Source organism: Battus philenor, unplaced genomic scaffold (genome assembly GCF_028537555.1).
Source record: "Battus philenor isolate CCGP_79_NKW_IND1 unplaced genomic scaffold, ilBatPhil1.0.hap1 SCAF_7, whole genome shotgun sequence".
NCBI classification, from domain to species: Eukaryota; Metazoa; Arthropoda; class Insecta; order Lepidoptera; family Papilionidae; genus Battus; species Battus philenor.
In genome coordinates this window covers 9,652,458-9,666,945 of record NW_027181737.1, presented here as the reverse complement: position 1 = coordinate 9,666,945, position 14,488 = coordinate 9,652,458, and the positions used below count along the sequence as shown (strand labels likewise).

The following is a 14,488-nucleotide window of genomic DNA, read 5'->3' as shown; positions in this document are numbered from 1 at the left end:
AATATTTGCTAAAGAACATCAAATATTTTACTTTTTGGGCAACAAGTATCACATTACACAAACATTTGGCACTAAGATCAAATTACTATCGCAAAATAATCAGTGAACTTATCTTATCTGTCTCATTCTCCTAAAAATAAGTCATAGAGATTGTCACGTAAGGAAAATGGTCTTTTAAAGAAATCACTAAAATCATGTTACTATTTATTGAATAAAATCGACATTGAAAATACTACACATTGAATATATTTCATTACATATAAAGCATTCGATTAGCTGCACAGGAACTACAACAAAATAGGTCACAATATAATAATATTTTAACTAACCTTGGAAACATATTTACTTAGAAATAATCCAAATACTAAAAAGGTACAAAACTAATTCGGAATTATTGTATAACAAAAACTCTTAGTCTAATGACTAGAACAAATTCTAACAAAGCCTAAAAAATTGTTAAAATAACAAACATCTAATTATACAAGTTTTATAATCCAACAATGGAAAATTAGACTTTACTGTAGTAATTAATATTGAATTGGTTAACCGTTAACTATTTCAAACATTCATTATCGATTCTAGTGATTATCCTTGAAAAGCATAAACAAATCCATAGCTGTTAACCATTTGACAGCAATCCTTCAAAATCCTCATACATTCCAAGAGTGCTTACTATATAGGTAGATAATTTAAATAAATATACACAAAATATATTTTTATTGTTTTAACCGTTAACACGTAAAAAAGATTAAAATATCGTTGATTACGCTTTTAAATGTTTCATTTGGCTGATATTGTTTTCTAATTTAAAGAAATTTTTTTTGGAATGAAAACGCTATTTATGCTTTGAAAACCCAAGAGCGGCTGAATATTTGCTCAACGCGCATTGATACTAAAATGAAAGATAGAGCCATTTAGCTTTTTGGACTTGAAATCTGGAAGCACCATAGCATTGCATAGCTTGTTTGGACATGAAATCTGAAAGTGCGATAGCGTTGTATAAGTCGTTCAGATTTTAAATCTGAAAGCGCGATAGCGCTGCGTAGCTGTCAAACGGTTAAGTATACAATTCCATAACTAAAGAACGAAGGACACATAAAAACACCTAAAATAATGTGCGTGTTATAAGTTGTGACCGGTTTTTATGCAAAGTTCACACCACAGAAAATAAAGTCTAAAATAATAACCTGTGTAACAAATATAAAAAACAATAATCTGATCATAAGTTTTGAGCTATTTTATACATATTCAAGAGTAAGATCAATTAATATCATAAATTCTAACAATGACTATGATTATATTATTGCAAAGATTATTAGTTATAAAAATAATAAACAATGTATTGCTTAGATAACATAATAATTCAAATTATACCTTTCCATGACATTGTAATATATAATTACTTTTGTCGCCCTGTAATATACAGTCATGACTTTACTTCATTAATAAATATTTATTCTTATAATTATCCCCATGTATCTAAAATTTGGCTACACATGTTCAAATAGAATTTAGGCGAAAGAATTTTGCTGTATTGAGCACAATCATTAGAATACATGATAGCAGCTGCCATAGTTGTGGCATTAGAGGCCATGTACTTACGTAAAACATTTTCCAATTCCTGAATGGACAGATGGTTTTCTATGTAGAAATCCTTAGAGATTCGGAAACATACTTCCCAAAGGCCAGTATCAACTGGAAAGATGCTGATACACTTGTCTATAATATTTGCGGCGTTAACCGAGAAATTATTAACGAATGCTTTTGTGGTTGATTGACTATCACTTTTCACCTTCAAAAGATTCATCTCGTCACAGCAACATGGCAAGGATTGGTAAAAATTTGAATCTACTACCGGATATGGCTGTTCATTTAATATTGACATTGATATATCCTTAATACGTTTTGACATTGTGTTTTTGATTAAAATTTTCATTTCATCCTTTTTGTTCAAATTATTAATATCTCCAGGATCATCATGATGTGTGACATAAAGCTTATCTTCTGGCATGTCACGTTTCATAGTACTTAACAACATTTTGAGACAGTTAGAATACATTTTGTTGTGGTAAGCCAACTTAGCTGCCATGTTGGGGTTTCCAACCATTGTTTCTTCACTAACCCATGGATGTAACAGTAGAATGATATCATCAGCCCAGGATTTCTTTTTGAAATCTCTCATCGTTTCTAGTGGATTCACCACGGTCTCTATAGGTTTGCGTTGTAAATCGTCAATATCGAAGGGGAACATAATGTCAACTCGGTCCACTGGTTGAAATAGAAACTTGTTGTTGTTGCGACTGGCAGGTATTTTTATCACGCGTTTCGTTGTCTTCATCATTATGATTCGATTATTTGTTTTTTCGTTATTAATCTGCAAGACAAATTTAGATTTTGAGATGATGGGTATTGGTTTTATCAATTAACACTGTACATTAACAAGCAGTATTCAAACCGTAACACACTCAATGCTATAAATTATTAATAGGTAAAGTATAAATCGATTTTTGCAAATGTATTATTGACTTTTAGGAAGGAATAAAATATTCCTTATCTAACCTAGTTATGTGATGATCTTCTTAAAGATCAATTTAACTATGAAAGCGTTATTATGACATGGATAGGACGTGTTATACCAATTTAATTTTCATTTGTGTATTAACACACTCCATGAGCCGTATACGAACCCCGCTGCACTTTTATCTTCGGGCCATTTGCAGTTCTCATTAAAAAACATGCGATACTTAAAAATGAATTGTGGGGTCGAATACAGATAATATTACATCACGCATGCGCGTACGTAATGCATGTTAAAATTTTTCCCGCTAATTATAGCTTTGCGGTATTGAAAAAATGTAAAGCATACGTCTTAAGCGACTTTCCTTTTTTTGAATTTTTAAAGTGTGGGTCGAATACGCCCCACGCGGCCTTAATGGAAAATCTTCAAAAATTGCTGTGGCATGTAAAGTGTTAACACCTCGTAAAATTACAACTTTAGAAAAGCAAGCCACTTCTTTCTCGAGACCGAAGATGTGTGATTCATGCTGATGTAATATATAATTTATAATAGTCCAAACAGATTATATTTGAGTATATATGCTAAGCAACTATTTTGTCTTGGTGGTGGTGATTTCCTCTCAATAATTTGAATAGAAGAATGTTAAAATAATTCATTTTGACTTGCACCTAATATACTTACGCGAGCATTCATGTTCCCCGTTGCGTAAATCCTCCCATCGTCGTCGATGTAGATAGTGAAATCTCCGCCGCAAGCGACCAGGGCTTTCGTGCATGCGTTTGGATCCTCGTTTTCCGGCGACCGACATGCTTTAGAGTTGTCCGATTGAGATTCTGGACGTATTCTTACCTCTGTTGGTATAAGCATCAGCTTTCTGTCGCCACTGCCTGTAAAAACATTATTTATACTTATTTTTATACTTATAATTTTAACATAATTATGTAATCATGATGCACAGCGCTCGTGAAACTACATATTTTCACGTCCAATATTCCTCAGTGCCTAAAGATGAAGGTCAATGACTAATCGTGTGGTAATGTTGTGTTACCAGTGATCAGAATCCGCTGGATGTAGTATGCACTTCCAACCTGCCTTATTGGAAATTAATAGAGTAGCTAAGTAGTACGTCTTACGGCTGAAATTATGACGATAATTTTTTCCATAACTTTAAGGCAGTCACACAGTATGAGGGTAGTATTAGCACAAGACCCAAATACATATAAAATTCATTGGTTGGTGTAAAGCAAGCGATTTATTGCTACAGTATTTAGACACTATAATAATAATGAAACAACAATCTTCAAGCGGGCCCAACCGGCTAATTAAAACGGTAAAAACATTCAATTCATATGGCAAACGAAGAGAAATCTTTCACACCCCATATGCTATCTTTAACCGCAAATGAAAATTTGCTTTTAAGATCGAATTTTCATGGACAAGGAAATAGGTCGATTGGAGAGATACTCAGATTAGGTGAGAAAATACTTAAAAATATAATAAAACTTATGCAAACAGACCAAAGACTAAAATTTATTTCAAACTTTTTTGGTTTAGATAAGATTCTTATGTGCCTCTGTTTTTTTTTTCATTAATGTAAAAAAATACGTTTACAACGGCTTTGCGGTGTTAAGAATCCCCAAGAATATTGTGATCAAATTGGGTTTTATTGGCTTCAACAAACTGCTCTCGTAGCAGCTACATCACCTACTCTGGTCACTCAGAACCATCTCTTACACAAATCTACAGAACCTGTATTAGACCGATCATGTCCCAGGTATGTGTAGCATTCCTTCACGCTTCGGATAACCCGTTGAATAAACTACAGTATTCACAGAGACCTCGATCTACCGACCATCGCAGATTTTCGCGAAACATTGACATGGTATTTCGGATACGAACCCGCTGGTACATCAATTTAACGTGTTATGTGTATACTGTTCAAATGCCGGTAAAATATTAATCAATAATATATATTACCTAGCTGGCCATCAAAGTTCAATCCCCACGTATACACGGCGCCTTTATGGTCAAGTATACATGAATGATGCCAACCCGCTGCCAACTGAAAGAAAATATGGAAAGTTTTAAATAATATTTATTTTATTACTCTAAGATTTTAAATTTAGTAATAAAAAAATTTTGGTTTTTTTGTGTGTACTTGTTTTTGTCCGCAACAGGATAGTAGCTATGAAAAAAATTAATATTCATCGATAAAAAAATAATATTTAATATACAGTAGAAACATCATCTTCATAAGGCCCGTGCCTTGCAGATATGAAGATCAGATGAAGCTACCTGTATTATCCGGCCGCGTACGTTCCGTGTGTCAACAAGTTGCGGTAGCAGATGAGGGTCGGGTGAGAGTGTGGGCGACGTAGCGGGCGCAGCGGCGGGCGAGTTGGCACGGCGCGCTTGGACCGCGCGGACTTGCTGCGGACTGGAGCCCCAACACCACACTTGCCCTTTGGCCGTTAGTGCTAACTGTAAATAGACATTCATTATCGCGGTTTCTTATTTATTAAACATTAAATAGAAAAAAGTCGTAGGAAGTCCACTGCTGGACACATGGCTTCAAAAAAATCAAGATAAGATTCTCATAATAATGTCCAGCTTTTATAACTTTTTCATATTTTTGTATTTAAAATACTATTTTTGTATTCTATGTACATACTATACGTAATACTATATTGATATCAAGTGAGACAGAACCCTATCTTTACAAATATTTAAAAGGAAGTGACTTTTACCGCAACGCAGAGAGGGAGGTTCATCTACAAAGTAGACGGACGACATTATTACGATCGTCAAAAACTGGATGTAATCTATGGAGGAGGCTGTGGAAGGCCTACAGCTAAAATAGTGATGATACGAATTTTTTTTGGTAATATCTATTAATTGAGTCTGTTTTGAATGTGAAATACACGTACGGTGTGAAAGTATCCGACGGCGAGACGGCGGGCAGGTTCGTGTAGGGGTACGCGAACAGGCACAGCGCTCTTGTCACGAGCACCGCCACCCAGCTGCCCGAAGACGCCTGCGCCAGCCGCCCACACTTCACCGTTCTTCATCAGCACGCTCGTGTGGCACGCACCACAGCCCACGCTTAGAACCTACCACACACAAACATTATTTAATAAAAATGGAAATAATCATTCACAATGACCACTTTTATACGTAATAAGAATAGCAGAATATCCTAATTCGGTAAAAACTTTAAATAGATTGAGCTCCATGCTAATGGCGTCCTTTTAAAACCCTCTTTGGGTTCCAAACACCCCATAATAAAACGTTTTTTTTTTTGCTTTTTACAATATTTTTAATATAGTACAACTCATTTCCAGGCTTTATTATAACTTAAAAAATTCTTCACACAACAAATTTTTTTAAGTTTTTTTTTCATAAATTTCTTACATTTATTATATGATCATTGAGATTCATTACATGAGATTGTATTGTACACAGTTGTCTACAAAATAATCACTACTTTCATACAGATGATTCATAAAGCCTAGACAGATATAACAAGCTTATCTTTATTTTTAACATTGTAAAATATATATAGTTTTACCTTTCTACCTTGAAATTTCGTGACTAACTGAGGCGTGCATTGATTGTCGATATTGCCAAGACACAGCTGACCGTGAATACCCCATCTGTAACAATATATATATATATATATATATATATATATATAATTATAAGTCTGATCAAAACTGCTGTACTGTAGATGCACGGTAAAAAAAACTATGTAATGTTCTGAACCCAGGGTTTCCGTGGCAGTTCTCAAGATCAATTACTGCAAAGAGGTTTAAGTAAAACGCCCTCAGGGCGAACACATCAAATCTGGTGAAGCTGTGTATGCCAACTGGAATAATTATTAAAAAGAAAACATTTAAAATGCTGGCAGATGCTGGTAGACATAGTTTTGAACGCGAGACAGGTCATTGTGGGGACATTTGGGGGATGCCTATGCCTTGCTGCAGGCGTCTTTCGGCTGATATAATGATGATGATGAAGCATTCCATTAGGAAAAGCCATACGGGGTACCAAACTCATTTTACTTCAGTTAGAAAACAAGTCGTATTCCTAAATATACAATCCACTTACCCCCACATGTAGAGCCTTCCTCCGGCGTCCACCGCCGCTGAATGGTAATGTCCGGCTGCCACGGACACGAGAGGAGCCGTCCACTCGTACTTGACGTGGAGCAGCGCCCCCGCGGAACTGGCAGCGTCCCCAGTAGCTCCTGTCCAGCTTGACCCTACTCCTAGCTGCCCAAACGTGTTGTCCCCGGCCGCGTATATCTATGCAAGTAAAATTTAAATAAAATTTACTCAAAATACTAGAAACTAATAAAAAATAATATAAAATGAAGAATTTTATAAATAGAAAAAATTATAAACTGTACTGTGATATAAAGAAGTAATTTACTGTAGTTTTTCATTTATCTCGCTATATACAGTTAACTTACGTCAGCTTGGCTGGACTGTCTTACCTCGAGATACTCGAATCCCGATATATATCTATATAATTCAAATAAAACTTTATGTATATATCAAATAATAACACTTACGCCATTTTCGGTCAGAATTAATGTATGATGCCTGCCACAAGCAACATCCACAACCCTGCCTATGATCTCCGTGTTGACGGGTGTATTCGTCATCATTATTTTAGCATTACCGTCATCTACGATCGCCCAATGACCCAGACCACATGACAAGGCTCTTTTAGGCGTGTACTGATTTTTCCATGTCTCCGGTTTCTTTGTCACCTCCACATTAATGTCAGGACAAGGTATTCGTGCTTCGATGTTACATACGATATGCATGAAAGTTGATATAAACTGGAGCATCCTTGTTGTCTAAAATTAATACCTTTTTAATATCACGCTTGTTTAATTACCAATTTGATACATATGTTTAACAACCTTAAAACAGCATAATATAGCAATGTATAATAATATATACTTACATAAATAGATGTTATACCCTGTTTTAAATCTCTCATAACCGGACGCAATTGATCTTGTAGAGGATTCATCCATAGACACAAACACTGAAATTTAAAAACAATCTTAATATCTAGGACGTTCAAGGTTTTACAAAATTTGACATAAATTGACTAACTTGTTCAAAATTACCTTTAATAGTTTCGTATCAAACGTACTGCATTTCGCTATGATAAAATCAAAGAACCATTGCCCATTTTCCTCCAGTAAGATTGGAACAAGACAGCTATGTCGCAATAAGCAAACTACCGCGCCTCTACATAAAACATTCCTTGACTTTATTGCTGTCAACATTAAATGAGGGTGACCCTGGTAAATACTAAACAACGGAACTAAATCCCAGAGACCTATGGCAGCAGCTATAGACGTTAGCTCCAATAGTTCTACCGCAGTTAATGTTATGAACTGCAAATCTCTAAAATGGAAATATTAAATTACTATGTGGCCAGATTTATTAAATTTATATTAAAATAAATAATATCAATAAACTATCAGTAAATGAAGACAGAATAGATGGCCGTTGGGGCTTTAGGCAAGGGCATCAAAGGACATCCACCCATAAGGTGGACAGATGACCTTGACAAAATCTTCGGAAGACACTGGATGCAGGCCGCTTCGAACTGGTAGTATTGTAAACCTATGGAGGACGCTTATGTCCTGCAGAGAACATCCCGTAGTTAAAATGATGATGATGATACTGTTAGTCAAATTATACGATTGTAGGTATGGAGTTATATTTACGAATACGTGCAAGCCTGATTGAAAATGGCTAATAGAACGGGCTTTGAAAGGATAAATACATAGCTATGTTTTGACACCAATTTCAAATCATCCTGTATAAAGTGATAACTGAAACCAATGAAATGCTATAGGTCAAAAACTTCAGGCAGTACAAAGTTTGCAGTAAATAACTACTGTTTTTAAATATGGCAATTTAAATTTTGAAAACTGATTAAATTTGAATTTATTATTTTCTATCTGAAATCATAGATTACTGAATAGCATATACCATTCATTAATTAATAAACCACTTTAAAGCGTTTATACCTATTTTGAACCAGGATTTCATATACAGGATATGAATAACTTAATAAAATCATGGAACCCACCAACAGGTATTATGTACAATTGAGAGATAAATTAGTCATGAGAGTGTCCCTTAAAATTCTTTAAATCGTTTAATAATATTAAAAGTAGTAATAGTAATATTAAAAGAAAGTTCATACGTACATATTAAACTTCTCTTCGCTGTTAGTACCAGCTTTAAGCAGCATTGCTAACAATTTTGCAGTTATCGCAGCATTCCCAAGACTACCCACAACACCCACGTGTTTGTACAGAGATAGCTCGTGCATGCGTCCAAACACACCTAGACGTGCAATCCAGCCATCAGGTTGGCTCTGAAAAGGTTTTAATTTATTTTGAAATATCAATATTATATTGAATGTGAAATATTAGACAGTATGCATGGATTAATAAAACTATTTTGTAAGAAAAACAAGAATGAATTTAATCTACAAGTGATTTACATACATCCAATAAAAATCTAAACAAATAATAATTTTTTTATTACGGTAACTTACGATTTTGAGATAAGAACAATCAGATAAAACAAACATCTCTATAGGCACCACAAACTTAATACAACACTTAATGAATTGTTCTAAATTTAAGGAAAAAGGAAAAAATTGTTAAAACAACAAAAAAAATTACAGACCCCACTGTTGATGGTGCATTACATAATAACGTAAACTTAAATTTACGCCGACAATTATAAATGATTGTATTGATCTCATATTTTTACTCCTCAAGCCAAGGTACCATTTTAGTTATATATAGCTAAGAGACTTAGTTTAGGCATCTTCAGCACTCTACCATACCTGATGCAAATACCGATGGGCTAATTAGTGATGAAAGAGAAAGTAATATACCTGCGATAAAGAGAATAAATACTGTGCAGCGGCAATTTTCCCACGTGACATAACCATGTCAGCAGCAGCTCGCAGCAACGTCGGAACGCAGGCGCCCAACGCAGCAGCCGATTGTTCAGCACCGACGCTCCCACGCATGATCAGACTCACCAGCCATTCGCTAGGCTCACATCTGCGAAAGAGATATTTTTTTTGTAATTTTTATGCAGTTATTCCTCCTATAATATTACTCGGAAAAATTTTTCAACTTATCGTGTTGTTCATATAATAAAAAAAAAACAGCTTTGTTTTAAAGTTTTTTCTTTTATTTATTTTACAGAAGTAGCCAGCTATACATATCCATGTATACCTGAGATTTGTCGATCTTCATCTTTTTAACTTTTTTATCGAATCCGCAAGAAGTATTTTCATTTCAAGTCTAAACAGCTTAATTATATGACATCATTATAATCGTCAGATTAAAATGATGTTTACGTCAGTTCGTAATGCGCCACCTACTAAGACGAACTGAAAAATAAACTCAGTAGGGTTTGAAGTTTTTTTGAGGACTGTATTAACCATGAAGACTAATTCATATTTTCAATAACAAAGGCCAACTTCATTTTCCATTTGAATGGTCTGTAAATGGATTACAACTTATAGTGCACAGTAATAAAGGACAATACCTTGCAATTGTAAATCATACATGCACATATTTTAATTAACAAACATATAGAATTACGACTACCTAGAAACAGAGAAAGTAAACATATTGTAACTAAAATCTTATAGCACCAGAGATCTCAAAAATGACATGTACCAAACTGCAATAAGTTCGCTAAACCCTCTTATTTTCTCAGAGAATGCCTAGCAAGTACAGACTGAATATGCTCAAATTCTACTTAAAACAAAATCTTTTAACCCTTTACGCTCCTCAATTATCAAGTTTTATAAATATGGTGCCTGTATTTGAACAGTAGGTCCATTAAAGCTATTAAAAAATAAATAATAATAAACTTAATCTTTAGCTAACTAAAGGCCTTATTTGTCATTTAGTGTCTATAAAGTCACTACATGCTCTACACTGCACTGGATATAATATAATGCTATCCAAAATATCAATCTCATCAACTGTATCTAGTTCACGGACCCTTCCCCTCCGTGAATTCAGTACCGATGACGCTGTAAAAGCCTTAGGGCTAACAGCATTAACATCTTCAGAAACAATAGATGGCAACTGTCATTTAATTAAATATTGTAAATATGATGTACACAATAAAAATATTGATATATATTTTTCAAGTCTAAAAAAACTTACACAGTATTTAAAATGTATGCTCCACAGCTGGTTATTATGAGGCAAGGTTCAAGTGGAAATCTTGGTAGTTGCAAGTCACACATAAAAGTAGGTTCCCGCCAGCCTGGTGCCGGTATTGGGGGCTCCTTAGTTGACATTAAATAAGCTCGATGTACATCGCCTATCAGCTCAGCAGACCATAACTCTGAGAACTCTCTTTTAGCTCCTAACAGACCATCTCCCTAAATTTTAACAGTTAATTAATTATTGATGTTCTTATGCCTTAAAAATATATTTAAAAATAAACATAAAAGTTACTGAATATATATAAATTTCGAATTTGAAATAACTGAAGTGAAGTGAAGAAATTATGACAAAATGAATTATTTACTAGTCAGTGAAAAGATGGAAGAACCTATAAAGAAACAATGTCCCAAACTGTTTAAAAACATGATTTGGCAGATAACCAAATTTACATATGCATTATAACTCATGTGATGCATGTATGCTTCAAGAAATATATTCAGAAACAGTAATAACCATCATAGTCTTAAACAGAAGCTTTGCAAAAGAATGCTGACACATGTGACCTTTTTCAAATGACAATGTATGCTCTTTTTTGGACTTCAATAAATGAACAACCTGAAGAAATAAATTGAGTTAGGGATTATTAATTAAGGACAAAGACAAAGAATGTCTTCATGAAGTCAGTAAAACAATGAGTGGCCGGTCCCTGTTATTTGTGTATCATTACGTATTAATGTGTTATTTTAAGACGGGAACTTTCACTACAACCCAAAATGGCACATGATGTGTCCATGGGTTGAAAGCATTAGGGTTCCAAGAGCGCTTAGCCTCTTTGAAGGTATCGAAGTTCAAGGACTCTCAAAGGAACCTCGGCTTGAGCTGCTATATATTACTCTTTCACCAGATTGAGATTACTCTGCATAATATATAGTTGTTACAGTCAGCGAAATTTCTGGACCATAGAAATGTTTCAAGGTGATGATTACAGTGTTTTGTGAGACTAGCAGATAATATTTGAGAAATGAGGCAAAGGCAGTGAGGCAATGAGTGAACAGAAATTAATATGAAAGTGAATGATTAGAAATTGTAGAATAAAAGACGAGAAAAGATAGACCATACGATGAATAACAGAAAAGTACATAAATAAAAAGATAAACGAATCCAGTCAAACCTTGTCTTACAACAATATAGGGTGTATGAAATATGCCAAATAAACAAAAGAATAGTATATATAAATATAAAGAATAATATATATAAATATAAGACATAAAAAATAAGAAAAAAGAGACTAGCAGGTGAATGATCTGCTAATCATTTCAACTATTAGTATAAATAATAATAGTCCGCATCATTAGCTTCATTATGATAAATTGTTTTACCAAATAAATAGCATAGCTACCTGCTAGCAGTAGAACAAATGGTGGATGATGATAAATCATTTGTATCTTGAAAATGCTCTTCCCTTTAATGATATTGGATTATTATAGGCTACATATATATTATTTTATACTTGTTTACCTGAGGCACAGAAAAATTAGCACTGTGCACTTCAAGCTCATTCTTTCTCAGTAAATAGATAAGTCGCTGTGACCATAAACCTTGGATATATAGGCCATCTTTCTTTATGTGAGGTCTGAGGGTTCTTGACGGTGTATCCCCTTCCGGACTTTCGAGCTAAGAAAAACATTTCATTTTTACATTTCAATACACAATTAACATTCAACATTAAAAGCATTTGTCTTGTCTAATGAATAAAACAATTATTTATACTTACAATTAATGTACCTTCATTTAATTCAAAAGCTGTTAAGAAATGCCTTCCATTAACATATTGAGCAGTTAAGGCCCAATTATTAGAACCCTTACGAAACATGGGTAGATATTCCATTGGTTTCAATACATACTCCACAGTTTGTGATTTATCATCTATAAGAAAAATATTAATTATTTGAATGTGTAGCTTAAAACAGATTTAAAATTTAGAAACAAATTTGAAAAATGTAACAAGTTTAAGAGAACTTGTTTACTATCTTAGCAATGAGATGTAAATAACAAATAACAAAACTAGCTGAAGTTGTTGGAAAACATTGGATTCAAGCCCTTTCTCACTGGTTGGAAATCTATGAAGAAGGCTTAAAATCGTCATCTTAAAGCTGAAAAGATGACGATCATTATTAAATATAAATTATTAAAAATAATTATTTTATCATTGTACTGTAAAAAACCTTAATTTGAACAATGGTTTTTGTAATCAGGCCATTGAAAAGTAATAATAATATAGATGTTTTTGTAATACCTTTGCTTCCTCCTTGTGTGAAAAATGTAATTTTATCTTTAGATAATTGTCTAATATAGGACATAAATCCATCTTTTTTTTCTTTGTCATTTTGTGCCCTAGTTTGCTGAAGCCAATTATACCCCAATGATCTATGCTCTAATATTAATTTCCATTGTTGAGATTGTCCTCTGGACACCTAAAGAACAATTTATTAATCTTTTGCTGAGGATGCTGAGAAAACCATAACATGTCAGATACAAAAAAACTCACCAAGAGAGCTAACAAATCCAAAGAATCATCAAAACATATCTGTAAATCCAAAATTTCTGCAGTAACCTTAGTTTCTCCCACTATTGTCTGAGTCTCCAATGAATAAAACGTTATTAATCCTGTCTGAAATATCAGTAAAAGTAAAAGTAAGTCTTTACTATCAATCAAAACTTGTTTAGTTGTTTAATTCTTTTCCTATTCCACATCATATTTAGAAAGACCCTCACCAATGAATCAATACCAGAAAAATAATAATGTAAACCTTTGCAGTACAAGTTATGTAATAATTACTTATGATATTAAATGAAGGTAGGTGATAGAGAGAATTGAATTGCTGTGTAGCATTACACAATGTAGTAGTCCCAAATGCAATTTTTGGAACTCTCCATTCGCTTGTTATTAGCCAAATATTAGTGAACTGGGCTATTAATAGGAATAATTAAACCTGTGTTTGTGACACTAAAACATCAAACCTTTTCACATAACATTTGTAAGAAAAGGGTGATTTAAGCAGTGAAAGCAAATTTTAACAAAATCCTGTCTAAAGCAAAATATTTTAACAGCTTCAATGTACTAGACCTCCGGGTCCAAATTTCACGAGGATCTGACACTTATTGCTAAAACACCAATGAATTATTGTTAAATTATTATCTAGTATGCCAAAAATAGTCAAAAGTACCTTTGAACCAATGATTATTATATTTTCAGACTCTTTTGTTAGCCACCACACTACTGATGTTGGCTGGTATATGTCTCCTAGTGGTAGAACTGTAACTCTTGTTGATGACCATTTGCAATCAAATAAACTTTCTGGAGTAAATAAAGGAAGAAATGGTACCAGTAACACTTTTTGGTCGCTTACGATAAGAACCCATGTACCACTCGGTTCAAAACACATGCAATACACGGGGTTATCAACGAAATCCCAATCATAAACATTATCAAACCTTTCTGCCTGGGAATTGATATACAAGAAAACAAGTTCTTTATCGCTTGAAAATGCAAGAAATTTTTTTAGACCGACTTCATAAAAACTGTGATTAACAATATCAAGATGCACTAAAACATCTAACTTAAATAAGCCAGAAAAATCAAGGTTTTCACTTTGTATGGCCATTATTTATATTATCACTTCAAAAGCATTTTTTCACGACCATAAATCTTCATACGTCTATTT

The 14,488-nt window shown here is 33.7% G+C and overlaps 1 protein-coding gene across 1 annotated transcript; it reads right to left on the bottom strand.

The window, feature by feature from the left end:
- Nucleotides 1-1,350: 1,350 nt before the first annotated feature.
- Nucleotides 1,351-14,449, bottom strand: LOC137931229 (uncharacterized). Its single transcript, XM_068774639.1, has 18 exons — nt 13,991-14,449; nt 13,312-13,434; nt 13,060-13,237; nt 12,538-12,689; nt 12,282-12,437; nt 10,758-10,978; nt 9,461-9,632; nt 8,760-8,929; nt 7,662-7,944; nt 7,493-7,576; nt 7,092-7,382; nt 6,626-6,822; nt 6,087-6,171; nt 5,446-5,628; nt 4,814-4,999; nt 4,496-4,580; nt 3,200-3,405; nt 1,351-2,374 (listed from the first exon to the last, which is right to left on the bottom strand). The coding sequence occupies exons 1-18, from the start codon at nt 14,426-14,428 to the stop codon at nt 1,466-1,468; spliced, it is 4,119 nt and encodes a 1,372-aa protein (XP_068630740.1). The 5' UTR covers nt 14,429-14,449; the 3' UTR covers nt 1,351-1,465.
- Between the last annotated feature and the right edge of the window lie 39 nt (nt 14,450-14,488).